This window comes from Musa acuminata, chromosome BXJ2-3 (assembly GCF_036884655.1).
Source record: "Musa acuminata AAA Group cultivar baxijiao chromosome BXJ2-3, Cavendish_Baxijiao_AAA, whole genome shotgun sequence".
Classification (NCBI taxonomy): domain Eukaryota; kingdom Viridiplantae; phylum Streptophyta; class Magnoliopsida; order Zingiberales; family Musaceae; genus Musa; species Musa acuminata.
The window spans coordinates 33,348,756-33,361,036 of record NC_088340.1 but is presented as its reverse complement, the minus strand read 5'-3'; the positions used below and the strand labels follow the sequence as shown (position 1 = coordinate 33,361,036).

The 12,281-nt window shown below is 43.7% G+C and overlaps 3 protein-coding genes across 3 annotated transcripts; 1 reads left to right on the top strand and 2 right to left on the bottom strand.

Moving 5' to 3' along the window:
* Nucleotides 1–412: 412 nt before the first annotated feature.
* On the bottom strand, nucleotides 413–2,640 carry LOC135606518 (protein SUPPRESSOR OF GENE SILENCING 3 homolog). The gene is made up of 4 exons (XM_065097548.1): nucleotides 1,558–2,640; nucleotides 945–1,487; nucleotides 735–868; nucleotides 413–658 (listed from the first exon to the last, which is right to left on the bottom strand). Exons 1-4 carry the CDS (start codon nucleotides 2,617–2,619, stop codon nucleotides 430–432), a joined length of 1,968 nt encoding a protein of 655 aa, XP_064953620.1. The 5' UTR covers nucleotides 2,620–2,640; the 3' UTR covers nucleotides 413–429.
* A 768-nt stretch (nucleotides 2,641–3,408) lies between these two features.
* Nucleotides 3,409–8,538, top strand: LOC135607785 (putative pentatricopeptide repeat-containing protein At5g08490). Its single transcript, XM_065099856.1, has one exon. It carries the CDS (start codon nucleotides 3,603–3,605, stop codon nucleotides 6,423–6,425), a length of 2,823 nt encoding a protein of 940 aa, XP_064955928.1. The 5' UTR covers nucleotides 3,409–3,602; the 3' UTR covers nucleotides 6,426–8,538.
* Nucleotides 7,218–10,756, bottom strand: LOC135607786 (two-component response regulator ORR2-like). Its single transcript, XM_065099859.1, has 5 exons — nucleotides 9,958–10,756; nucleotides 8,938–9,020; nucleotides 8,771–8,848; nucleotides 8,590–8,660; nucleotides 7,218–7,617 (listed from the first exon to the last, which is right to left on the bottom strand). Exons 1-5 carry the CDS (start codon nucleotides 10,112–10,114, stop codon nucleotides 7,422–7,424), a joined length of 585 nt encoding a protein of 194 aa, XP_064955931.1. The 5' UTR covers nucleotides 10,115–10,756; the 3' UTR covers nucleotides 7,218–7,421.
* Nucleotides 10,757–12,281: the final 1,525 nt, after the last annotated feature.

The window sequence follows — 12,281 nt, the reverse complement described above, 5'->3', positions numbered from 1 at the left end:
GAGGGTATTTATAGGGAAGCATACTGCTTCCTGAGCTGCCCGCCTATAGGGGGCAGGTAGCGTCTGACTTTGAGATGGCGTGGCGTGAAGAACCGAACTACCGCAGGGTATGGGCATGCCTCGATCGCCATTCTCTTCTGCCTCGGCCAAGCATGTTGGGTCATAACGATGAAATCGTTGTCTGAGAGCGGGTGACGTCAGCGCACATCGCGTCGACATTATTGTCCTCTTTGGGTAGAGTGTCGTCCAGGTGCGACTGACGTCGTGGCGTGTCATCTTTCCATTATTACCCTCATTATCTGCCAAACAGAGAGGACTTCTAATTTCACACAAGTTTAGTAAGACACAGATCAAATGGACTCTGTCATGTTTATGTCTTTTCCAAATGAAAGAAAGATTCTGTACACGATTCCTCTTCTCCTAAAACCTCTAAGAGCTACTGGTGGAGGAGGCATGGAAACCAGCAGGAGTGTATTTCTCCATCAACTTTGTCAGCGCAGCATCCAACTCCTTCGCCAGCTCGACTTTCTCTGCTTGACGTCTCTTCTTCAGTTCCAACTTCTTCTGCTCATGTGCATGCTTCAGCTTCTCTCTGTCTGCCTCAAATTTCTCCACCTCTTTAACTTGGCTATTGATGAACCTTTCGATCTCTTCGTTCCTGTATATATTTCTACGACCGTCACTGTCATCATCATAAAGCTTACGAAAGTGTTCGTAGATAACTTAAGCTTTACCTGAGCCTCTGATCCGAATCTTTTGCCTTTGCACGCTCCTCCGGCAGCTGCTTCTCAAAATTCCTCTGTTTCTCTTTAGTCATCTTGTGAATTTTGTCCATTTGTTCCTTGAGAAATCTATCTTGGTTGTCCATCTAAACATCATTAAGCCAATGCAAAGATCAAAGTCCAAAGTGATCGTGGAACAGAGGTCATGAAGAATAAGATCACCAGTGCTTTGTGTTCTTCATGCTGGAGCTTGGCCCTAAGCTTCACAGCGCTGTTTTCCTCCATGACCTGATGCAATAGCTGGGTTATGTCATCGAGGGTTTGTTCGAGGGTCTGGTACTGTCGCTCTCGCCTCTTGACCTTCTTCTCGAGCCTGGGGAGTTGCTTAGCGTCCTCACGCATTTGCTTCGTCGGGATCACAACCTTCTCCTGATATGATCTCAACTCATACTTCAGACGAGATCTACCATGACAGTGGCGATTGAAGGAATCCTTGTCTTCTTTCCGGGCCAAGTAACCATACAGCTGCCGCTTACCACCTGCACAAAACAGCCTCCGGCAAGGGTGTGCCCATGCATCCCTATCGGTTCCCTGCTCTGCAAAATGCTTGTGCAGCCGCTCGGCCTCCAAGTAGCCCGTCGCAGTGGCTTCGAAGATCAAAACGCTCATCCCACGGTGCCCATTAGGGCCATAGGAATGGCGGACCTTCACTACATCATATGAGCTGAAACAGTCGCGGAGCTCTTGGTTTCCCATCCCAATCCACTGTAGAAGAACAACAGTAACATGAATCGGAACACAAGTTCGCAAAATAGCAATCCTCAAGTACAAATACCTTTTCGTTCTCATCATGATCGAGTCGGGTGTTCATGACAATCACCGTTGGAGGCCAGACTATCTCATGATCGGTCGTCATGTTCTTCGGCCCCTGCCATTTGCCAAACACCTTACCGGCAGGTGCGGCAGAAGCTCCTCTACGACCAAGGTTTTCTTCCAACATTGAAGCAAACTCTCCATGAAGCTTTAGTCGGGCCTTCTTCCGTGTCTTTGCATGGCTCACGAGACTCTGCAGGCCCTTGTAACGGCGGATGGCACCAGGAACACCGTGGCATGCAGGACACTGCCATTCTCTGGTTAGATCACTAATTTCTTCGGCCGTCAGATCATCCATCTCTCCGAAAAATTTCTGCAGCCATTTGTTCTTCCTTCTGGTCTCGTGGCCCCTTTGACTTGCATCAGTATCATAATCGCTAGTGAGATCATCATCGCTGTCATCGACTATTTCCTCCTCCTCCTCCTTCGCATCAGCAACCTCAACATGACAGTCTTCTTCTACCTTCGATTGAGAACTAGATGGCCCAAACCTTGTTGCGCACTGCCAGCCATGTGGCAGAGGCGGAGGTATAACCGGAGCTGAAGCCATGTGCCGTGGTTTCTGCTTAGAATTACCTCTGCCAAGAGGCCGATTCTTATTGTTTTGGAGACTGTTGTTTCCACGAGACCAACCAGCATTTGGTGAAGAAATTGAAGAACCCCAAGGTTCCAATGGAGCACAATCCTTCTTACCAGAAGGCGAACCAGCTTTTGGTGAAGAAATCGAAGAACCCCAAGGTTCCAATGGAGCACAATCCTTACCAGAAGACCAACCAGCTTTTGGTGAAGAAACAGAAGAACCCCAAGGTTTCAATGAGGCACGTCCAGCTCTCCTCCTCCTGGATTTCCTTGTGTACACCTGCCATCCATCCTCCTGTGAGTCCTTCCCTACACTTTCCTTGTCCTTGTTCGGGTCATCAACAGCAGCGTTGCCTTCTCCAGCATCAGGCTCTTCAGCACTTCTCCCCCGTGGTGGAATATTACCACCAACACCTCCATCCTTTCTAGTATTCGCTGAGTCCATGTTAGCAGTCACCTTCTGCACCACCATAGCTCTTACAACATCAGATACATATTCTGCACCATTATGCAGGATGTTTCTATCACATTCTACATTTATACGATTTGTGAATATTAGAAATCATTCATATACCTATACATTCAACCCCCAGCAGAATAATAACTGCCCATCTATAAGGTAAATCTAAAGCATAAACTTATCAAGCATCATAGAACCATAAAATAGTCAACCCAAAAATGATTTAAAGGACAGAAGTACATAAGAGTATGCAACCCAATTGAAGGTTTTTAGAGAGAGAGAGAGAGAGAGAGAGAGAGAAAACTCGAAAAGGAAGGCCAAAGAGAACACCTCCAATTGTGCTCGGAGCGCCAAAAGGTTGATCGAGGTGGATGAGACTCTCTGTCGCCCGCGCCGAGGGAAGCTAAGAAAGCAAAGAGAACATCACGTACGCAAGGAAGTGGAGAGACTCGACGACGAAGCCTTTTTATAGAGGAGAGAGGACTCCAAACGCAGCAGCTGGTGGCTGAATCACGGCCGTCGATCCGTTCCAAGGATAAGATTTTGAGGATGGATCACTCTTTCCTACGTTTCATCTTTCCATTCGAGTTTTAAGCTGCTTTATTCGACTACATTTAGTGTTCTGATGGTCTTTTATGCAAAGAAGATTTTTAATCCTCTTGATCGAGCAAGACGAGACTTTCCAGTTTGGTAATTAATGGGCCAAATATATAGAGGTTTTCCTATGTCTAAACGGCGACATATGGTCACTTAGGGCCTTGGGATATGGATATGGATATGGCTAACGTAACCAAGTGATATATGTTGCATGGCTCGATATGGGTCCGTAAATTGCTATTGTATTTTGTGCATGACATTTAGATAGATAATAAGCCTTCTCGGATAGCCAACGTGGAGTCATATCCACCCTTGTTAAACGCATCAGGATGCGTCTGTAGGCGAAGAAGAAGTTGCCATGCTATGCTTTGATGGTCCCGATTTGGACTCGCAAGGTAGCCATCCGACCGAGTTCCAAGCCCGTCGTCACCTTCTTCTCCTCGGATCCCAACCCTTCGGCTCGCCCTCTTCCAACATCCATTGTCGTCAGATCCCTCTCCGCTGAACCACTTGCCTCCTCTCATGGCTTCGGAATGCCCCGTGAACGATCGCCCGTCAAGACCGCCCGCTACCTGCTCGAGGAAATGCCCGTACCCGACTTCCGAACATGCAACCAGAGGATCAGGGCCCATACGTCGGGCCGCGATTACCAGGCATCGCTCTCCGTGTTCGTGCGAATGCTTGGCGCCCGGCTCAGGCCCGATGGCTTTGCGCTCGCCGCCGTCGTCAAGTCCGCGGCGGCGCTTCGTGTCGCTGGACACGCACGGGCCGTCCATGGGTTTGCTGTGAAGGCGGGATTCGCGGGGATCGTGGCGGTCCAGAAGGCGATGATCGACATGTATGCCGGATTTGGAGCGCTGCGTGATGCTTGCCAGGTTTTCGAGGAGGTGGGTCAGCGAGATTCGGTCACTTGGAACGTGCTGTTGACGGGATATGCTCGTGCGGGGCTTTCCGAGGACGCGATGCGTTTGTTCCACTCCATGCATGGGTGTGGTGTCGAGGGTGTCAAGCCTACTGCGGTGACTATTGCTGTGATCCTTCCGGTTATCGCCAAGCTAAACGTTCTGAAGACAGGGCAAGGTGTCCATGCTTACGTGATCAAGATTGGATTAGACACTGATACTTTGGTGGGAAATGCACTTGTGTCGATGTACGCAAAATGCGGTAGCATCATCGATGATGCTCACAAAGTGTTCTCGCTCATATCTTCGAAGGACACGGTATCATGGAATTCCTTGATTGGAGGGTACTCTCAGTGTGGGTTATTTGCTGAGGCATTCCGACTGTTCTCTCGGATGGTGTCGATGAATTTCTTGCCGAATGATACAACACTTGTGACTGTTCTTCCTATCTGTGCATTCACGGAAGGTGGCTGGCATCGTGGAAATGAATTCCACTGTTACATTCTGCGGCATGGTTTAGATGTGCAACTTTCTATTTGTAATTCACTTCTGACGCATTATTCAAAGGTTGGAGACATGAAGAGAGCTGAATATATCTTCGGTAGATTGGATTCATGGGACCTCGTGACATGGAACACCATGATTGCTGGATATGCCATCAACGGGTGGACCTCAAAGGCATTAGATTTACTTCAGCAGTTGCTGATCGGTAGCACAAAACCTGACTCAGTTACTTTCCTAAGCATTCTTCCTGTATGTGCTCAACTGTATGATGTAGAAGGGGGAAGGAAGATCCATGGTTATGTTATTCGGCAGAATCTACTGTGCCAGGAAACATCTTTAGGGAATGCTATCGTTGATTTCTATGGAAGGTGCGGTGACATAGTGGATGCACTACAAACTTTTAGGGGTATTAATAAGAAAGATATAATATCATGGAACACAATGCTTTCAGCTTGTATCAATAATGAACAGTTGGAGAAGTTTGCTGACCTCCTGACTCAAATGATTTGCGAAGGGATACAACCTGACTCTATAACAATTTTGAGTGTTCTTCGGGCAAGCACTACATATGGCATAAGAAAGGTCAGAGAAGCTCATGCTTATTCCTTTCGTGCTGGTTTCGTGAGTCATATTACTGTTGGAAATGCGATACTTGATGCATATGCAAAGTGTGGGAGCACTGAGGGTGCACATAGAACCTTCTTGAACTTGACAGGAAGGAATGTCATCACAGGCAATACAATGATCTCAGGCTATCTGAAGCATGGTCGTTCAGAGGATGCAGAGATGGTCTTTGGTCAGATGTGTGAAAAGGATCTCACAACTTGGAATCTCATGGTGCAAGCTTATGCTCAGAACGATTGCAGTGATCTTGCATTTACTCTGTTTCATCAGTTGCAGAGTGAGGGCATGAGACCTGACGCTCTGAGCATCATGAGCATTCTTCCAGCTTGTGCACGTCTGGCTTCTCCTTGTCTGGTAAGGCAGTGTCATGGCTATGTGATCCGTACTTCTCTATACGACATTCACCTCGAAGGTGCTCTCTTAGATTCATACTCGAAATGTGGAAGCTTAGATGATGCATACAAACTCTTTCAGGCAAGCCCCAAGAAGGACTTGGTAACCTTTACTGCTATGCTTGGTGGCTATGCAATGCATGGATTGGCAGAAGAGGCAATCAGAGTCTTCTCTGATATGCTTGAAGCCCATGTAAAACCAGATCATGTTATCATGACTGCTGTTCTGTCAGCTTGCAGTCATGCAGGGTTAATTGATGTTGGGTGGAGGCTTTTCAAGTCCACAATTGAGATTCATGGTATTAGACCTACAATGGAGCACTATGCCTGTATGGTGGATCTTCTTGCTCGAAGAGGACAACTGATAGAAGCTTATGAGTTTATATTGGACATGCCCTGTGAGGCTAATGCCAATGTGTGGGGTACGCTGCTGGGAGCATGTAAAATCCACAAGGAGGTGGAAATTGGGCGGATGGTGGCAGATCAGTTATTTGATGCTGAGGCTGAAAACATTGGAAACTATGTGGTGATGTCAAATATATATGCTGCAGATGGGAGGTGGGAAGGTGTTGAGCAGGTCAGGAGACTGATGAAGACCAGAGACCTCAAGAAGCCAGCAGGATGCAGCTGGCTTGAGGTTTCAATGAAGAGGCATATATTTGTGGCTGGTGATCTATCTCATCCACAAAGAACCTTAATTTACAGTACACTGAGGACTTTGGATCAGCTGATGAAAGAGCCAATGGAAAGGATTTGCATTCGAGCAAACTGACAATGAAGAGATATGGACTTGTGGCTGGTGATCTATCTCATCGAAAAAGAACCTTCATTTACAATACACGGAGGACTTTGGATCAGCTGATGAAAGAGCCAATGGAAAGGATTTGCATTTGAACAAACTGACAGATTTCCCTGCTCTTGATCATCTAATATCTTCGCTATATCTCCCACAATTTATATATTACTCAGGCCTCCAGAGCAACATACACAAGAACAAAGTAAACATATAGTAGTCGGTGATGCCGCAACTACACGGATGTTGCCTGAAAAAAGCGTTAGCTGATTATAAATGAAATCAGTTATAATGATAATCTGAGAACTTTTAGTTGAAGTTTTCTCCTTGGTGGAAACAAAATGTTGATCATAAAGCTGGCATTCTATTGGATTAGCTGCTTCTAGTTCTAATAACAAGTGCTGTTTAATATCTGTGGCAGCAGAGAAAAGAGTTTTTGATTAAGATCAACTCAGTGTCATTTGAGATTCCTCAAGAACAGTAGTGCAAGATCTTGGTGCATCAAACATTCAATGTTTGGTGGTATCAGTGTAGGAGTAATCTAAAATTTGATGTAGTGGAGGAAAAGAATATTTACTGAATTGGGTTTGTGATTATGGTGAGTCAGACAGAAATAATGATGTGTTGGAACCTGTAAGATCTTACAACACAAGGTTATTTTATCAGATAAACATTCAGGTGGCAGTAAAAATCTTCAGGTTGCAAAGAAGCACCCTTATAGACACAGAATTAAGGAGTTAAAATTGACAGTCCAATGCAAGCAGACAAGCCTAGAAGAATCAGAACTTTTATGGAATTTAATTAGGAGAACATTCACAAGAACTCAGAAGAACAGTTGTCTGTAATTGATTCATCCACTCACACCAACAAGCAAACTCACTACTGAGAGCACAAGGAGAGGTGGGATATATTATGATAGGCACTAAATTGTTGTTACAGCATGAGAGCCTCCTTATCATGCTTGAATGATTATCATCAGGCCACTGCCAACCCAGCAAGGCATGGTCTCCTCTCCGAACCACTGTTCTCAGCCATCATTTCTATTGCGATCTTCCTTTTGGTGCCTGTTTTGGGTGATAACGCTGTCGGTCGAACATAATCCCTCAGTCTCAGCACATCATTTGTTTGAAGAGGTTTAAGAAGATAATCCTCAGCGCCAATAGCTCGACACCTACAATGAAACAAATGGGCGATCAATTGGTGTTGCTGGCATTAGTCGAGGAAGAAACATCAAAATCTTCAGTTTAGCTTAAAGCAAGGACCAGAAGGACAATTCAACAGGAAAAGCAGTTTCCAGAAGTCATGGAGATGGTGGATAGGAAAAGCATATGATAAGTTGTTGACTATGTTGTTTGATGCCAGTTCAGATGGGTGGATAGGAAAAGCATATGATATGTCGATGGACAATGATAAAAGGTAAAATGATAAGTTTACTCTGATAATTTTCTAGCTAAAAACTTTTTGACTGCAGTGATTTCTTTTGCATATCAACCACACAATTGGATCTACATATCCACAATCATTTCATAGCTTGCTTTAAGTTTGGGGAACATCAATGTCATTGAAGAAAAGGAACTATTCAACAAAAGTTAACCAATATCTAGTTGGCAAATCATAAAAGCAAAACTTGAATCAAGTTTTTCTGTCCATCCAGTGTACCTCTCAATCCACAACTCTATCCTACTTTAGAAGGAAAAATCATTCTATCCTAGATTATATATATATCCTGATAGATAACACATGGCATGCCTAGAAAGTCAATTGGTTTCCTTAGGACCAAGAAAGGCTTCAAAGTGACCAATGTAATAGAAACTTGCTTGTCTGTGATTATAATGGTTCATTAAATTATGGGGATCTAAGATCAATGCGTACATAGAAAGCTAGTTTCTACTTTCTCATTCTTGGATTAACTTGACTTGCTTTGTAGTTGTTATAGTGACAGAAAGAAGAAGAATTAGGCCAAATCTTTTCAGATAACAGATATTTGATAATGAGCTGTGGTTAGGTATCTGTATAAAATGTTTGCTTGGCTACCGAGTTTTGTATCTAGATTTGTTCATATTTGTGCTAAAAACAGATTGTTTGATATGATCTCATATTAACATCATATGGACTGGAAATGAAAATTAAGGAAGCTTCAGACCTGCTGATTCTCTGTGGCTCATTCTCTGATGACATTATGATCACAGGAATAGGTTTTTGACTGCTCTGCTCCTGAAATTTAAGACAGATATGTGACAAAAGCAATATCAAGAATTGCTTATGATTAACAGCAATAGATATGACTAGAAATGTGAAGCAGAGGGAAAATGAAGCATCATTACCTTGACAGCCTTTAGAAGATCATAACCAGTCATTTCCGGCATACAGTAATCGGTGAGGATTATGTCTATCTTTGGATCCTACATTATTTTTTAGAGTTACTGCAAAGTTGAACTACATAATCTTTCTGCAAGATTGCCATTTTTTTTCGATCGACAATGTGACTTACATCAACAGTAGGCTGTTCAGCCTCCTTCCCTTCAGTCAATCCAAGAACTTCCATTGCTCTTTTTCCGCTATCGACAGCTATAACTGCATGAAAATAGCTTGTTTGAGGAATCAGGCTTTGGAAGTCTTCCAATTAGAAATGAAACTTTCAATTGGAATTGACAGTAGCAACAAAAGGATGTTGATTGCTGGTGAAATTGACTTACCAAATTATCACATGAAAATTTTCTAGTTTCATCATCATAGATTGCTTCCTAATGCTTGATTTTAGTTGGTCCCATCAAAATGATTGAAACAAATCTGTCAATGGACAAAGCATAACTAAATGCTTTGAACTTTGTAACTTAGATCTGTCGGCAACAGTTGCAGAGCAAACTAAAAAGATAGATCAAAATCCCTCATGTATGTTCTGCAATAGTTGGAAACCAATTTTTGTGTAGATATAGATTACATTTTTCTTTCATGATCATACATGGAAGAACCTTAACAATGCAATTGCCAGTGGAAAATAGGGATTTTACTGATGGAAAGATGCATATTTGCTACTAGATTCTGAATGGTCCCCAAAAAATATACCTCAGAAGATAGTGGTCCAGTTTCAAGAGATGCCTACTGTAGATAGTCCCCAGACTACACATCATACCAATCCACATTTCAAGTACAGATTTTTAGCAAAAGAAAGAACATCCAGCACTGGGGTTATTGAAAGATATAGATGATGTGTCTTTAGAGAGAGAGAGAGAGACTGAAGAACTTTGAATTTGTACAGCAAACACTAAACAGAAGAGAGAAGAAAGGAGAAGTAATCACTACACCAATAAAACATGCCAAATTCTAAGATAACTTTTATTTCTTTGAAAAAGCTTAGAATCTAAGAGAAAAAAGATAACAGAAGGAGCTAAAAAGACAAAAAGGGAAAACGAAAGAATGAATTGATCATAGAAGACACCAACCAAATCTGAAACCACACAGAAAAAAAAAAAAAAAGGGCATAACACCATCTCCTGCTCACTGATCTCACCTTGAAACATGGCTCCACTCCTCTTGAGCAACCCTTCCACCACCCGTCTGTCCACCGGGGAGTCATCCACCACCAACACCCTCACCTCCACCCCTCCCTCAAACATGCTGCCATGACTCCCCTCCTCTCTCGCCTCCTCCACCTCCTCCATGCTCATCTTCCTCCTCTATCTACCTGCAACTCACTCACCGCAGAGTCCAACGCAAGAATTCTATCATGCATGCGGCAGAGAGGAGGAGGAGATCAATCCCAGAGGCCGGAGGGGATGGTGAGCGAGTCGAAGCTCTTATAAGGAAAGCGGAAGCCGATGGTGGGACCCTTCGCGTGTTGTGTGCGTGGGGCCCCCTCGGGAGGGGAACGGAATGCTTTCCTCCCCTAGATTTTGTTGTCGGGGGGAATCTTTCCTGCCATTGGATTCGCGACATCAACCCCACGCATGGCTTCAAGCGACAGCCTCTCCTCCTCCTCCTCCCGCTCCCACTCCCACTGTTGAAGCCCTCATTCCTTTTCTCACGCAGATACGAATCTGCTTGGGTAAAAACCCGGAGAAATGAATGATCACGAAACTACTCTTCAATTGATGTGATCTCCAAACAGCGAAGTGAAGAATTCCATGAGCTACTTGTTCTGATGCTGGGATTTCAGCTGCATGCATGCAGTAAGCCTCACATCAATCTACACTACTGCACCCACCATAGCCCTAGAGAGAGAAACCAGAGACGCATGCCAAAGGAAGGTAGAACAAGATCACATCGACCCCCGGAGGCATCTAAATAGCTGCCGCAATAACAAGCAGCTAACAGTCCTCAATAGTTGGAAGCCCTACACTGCATATATACTCTCTCTCTCTCTCTCTCTCTCTCTTTCTCTCTCTCTCTCTTCCTGTGGATGTTATCAGCCCATAGCTTAGCAATGAAACAAATCCTTCCTGCTGATTTCTTCTCTTCCTATGGATGTTATCAGCCCATAGCTTAGCAATGAAACAAATCCTTCCTGTTGATTTCTCTAGGCAAATGGTTGATATTTGTTTCCCTCTTCTGGCATCTCCCTGATATGGTTGACTCTCTCTCTCTCTCTCTCTCTCTCTCTCTCTCTCTCTCTCTCTCTCTCTCTTCCTGTGGATGTTATCAGCCCATAGCTTAGCAATGAAACAAATCCTTCCTGCTGATTTCTTCTCTTCCTATGGATGTTATCAGCCCATAGCTTAGCAATGAAACAAATCCTTCCTGTTGATTTCTCTAAGCAAATGGTTGATATTTGTTTCCCTCTTCTGGCATCTCCCTGATATGGTTGACTTCTCTCTCTCTCTCTCTGATTATATGCGCACTAAAGCATCCTTATATTACATAAAAGAAAAAAGAGATAAAAGCTTATGCCAAGCTGCTCAAGTAGCAGATCATACTGTTTTCCTTGTATAAACCATTAGATTAGCATGAGACAAAATAATGGTCATTCATTCTGACCACTTGTTATTCAGTGAACAGCTGAGTCGAAAGGAATAGCTGTAGAGTAAATAATTCTCTTGATTTGTTACACATATTTGCCTATCCTGTGTGTTGAATACAGAGATCATTTATGCATGCTGATATCATATAGCAAACAAAAGCATGATTAAAAGATCAATTCCATTTCTACCGACAACACTGTAGAACCCCAAGTCCTCCACTGATTCCTGTGATCTGCACTTTGTATTAAAGCCGAAGACTGCGTGAAGTGGGATGGCGTCATGAAGCTACAGAAACCTATTCATGAAAGGAAGAATGTGTGGAGTGGGGACGGAGATGAGAAGGTGGTGGTTGGCGTTGCAGCGGTCATCCCTCGAACCTTTGTTTGAGGAATCACAAGATCTTAAAAGAGACATCATATCTAGCATATATCTGCGATGGAATAACCGTGAAAGTTACAGGTCAGACGATGGATTCTGGTGGTGAGATCTTTGCAGCCATTTTCCGGAGCTTCAACTAGATTCGCTGTCTTCCTAAGCATCTTGACCTGCACATGGATCTAAGGAAATAAGACAATGAAATGTCCCCCCTCTTTTTAATTGCTATCATATAATTTGATCTTCGGTTGTGTTTTTTTTTTTTTATGGATCAGTCTTTGGGATAAAAATTTCTTAATTTCTTGTCATCTTATATATATCAGTGTCAATTCCACTATTATTTCTTTGGTCATTACTCTGCAAACTTCTGTTGCAGTCACTGACTCCTCTTACCCCACCTTCTGCTGCCCAGATGCAATTTAGCTGACAGCATCCAACTCTCACATCTCTCTCTCTCTCTCTCTCATATTTGTCTTCTCCTTGTTTTTGTTGCTTCAAAACC

Excerpts from the sequence above, each read along its gene's own strand:
- LOC135607786 (XM_065099859.1), bottom strand. The coding sequence starts at position 10,114 with ATGAGCATGGAGGAGGTGGAGGAGGCGAGAGAGGAGGGGAGTCATGGC. Across the intron at positions 8,849-8,937 it reads CTGAACAGCCTACTGTTGAT|GATCCAAAGATAGACATAAT; the intron begins GTAAGTCACATT and ends AAAATAATGTAG. Across the intron at positions 7,618-8,589 it reads GAGCCACAGAGAATCAGCAG|GTGTCGAGCTATTGGCGCTG; the intron begins GTCTGAAGCTTC and ends GTTTCATTGTAG.
- LOC135606518 (XM_065097548.1), bottom strand. The coding sequence starts at position 2,619 with ATGGACTCAGCGAATACTAGAAAGGATGGAGGTGTTGGTGGTAATATT. Across the intron at positions 1,488-1,557 it reads ATCATGATGAGAACGAAAAG|TGGATTGGGATGGGAAACCA; the intron begins GTATTTGTACTT and ends GTTCTTCTACAG. Across the intron at positions 659-734 it reads GATTCGGATCAGAGGCTCAG|GAACGAAGAGATCGAAAGGT; the intron begins GTAAAGCTTAAG and ends AAATATATACAG.
- LOC135607785 (XM_065099856.1), top strand. The coding sequence starts at position 3,603 with ATGGTCCCGATTTGGACTCGCAAGGTAGCCATCCGACCGAGTTCCAAG.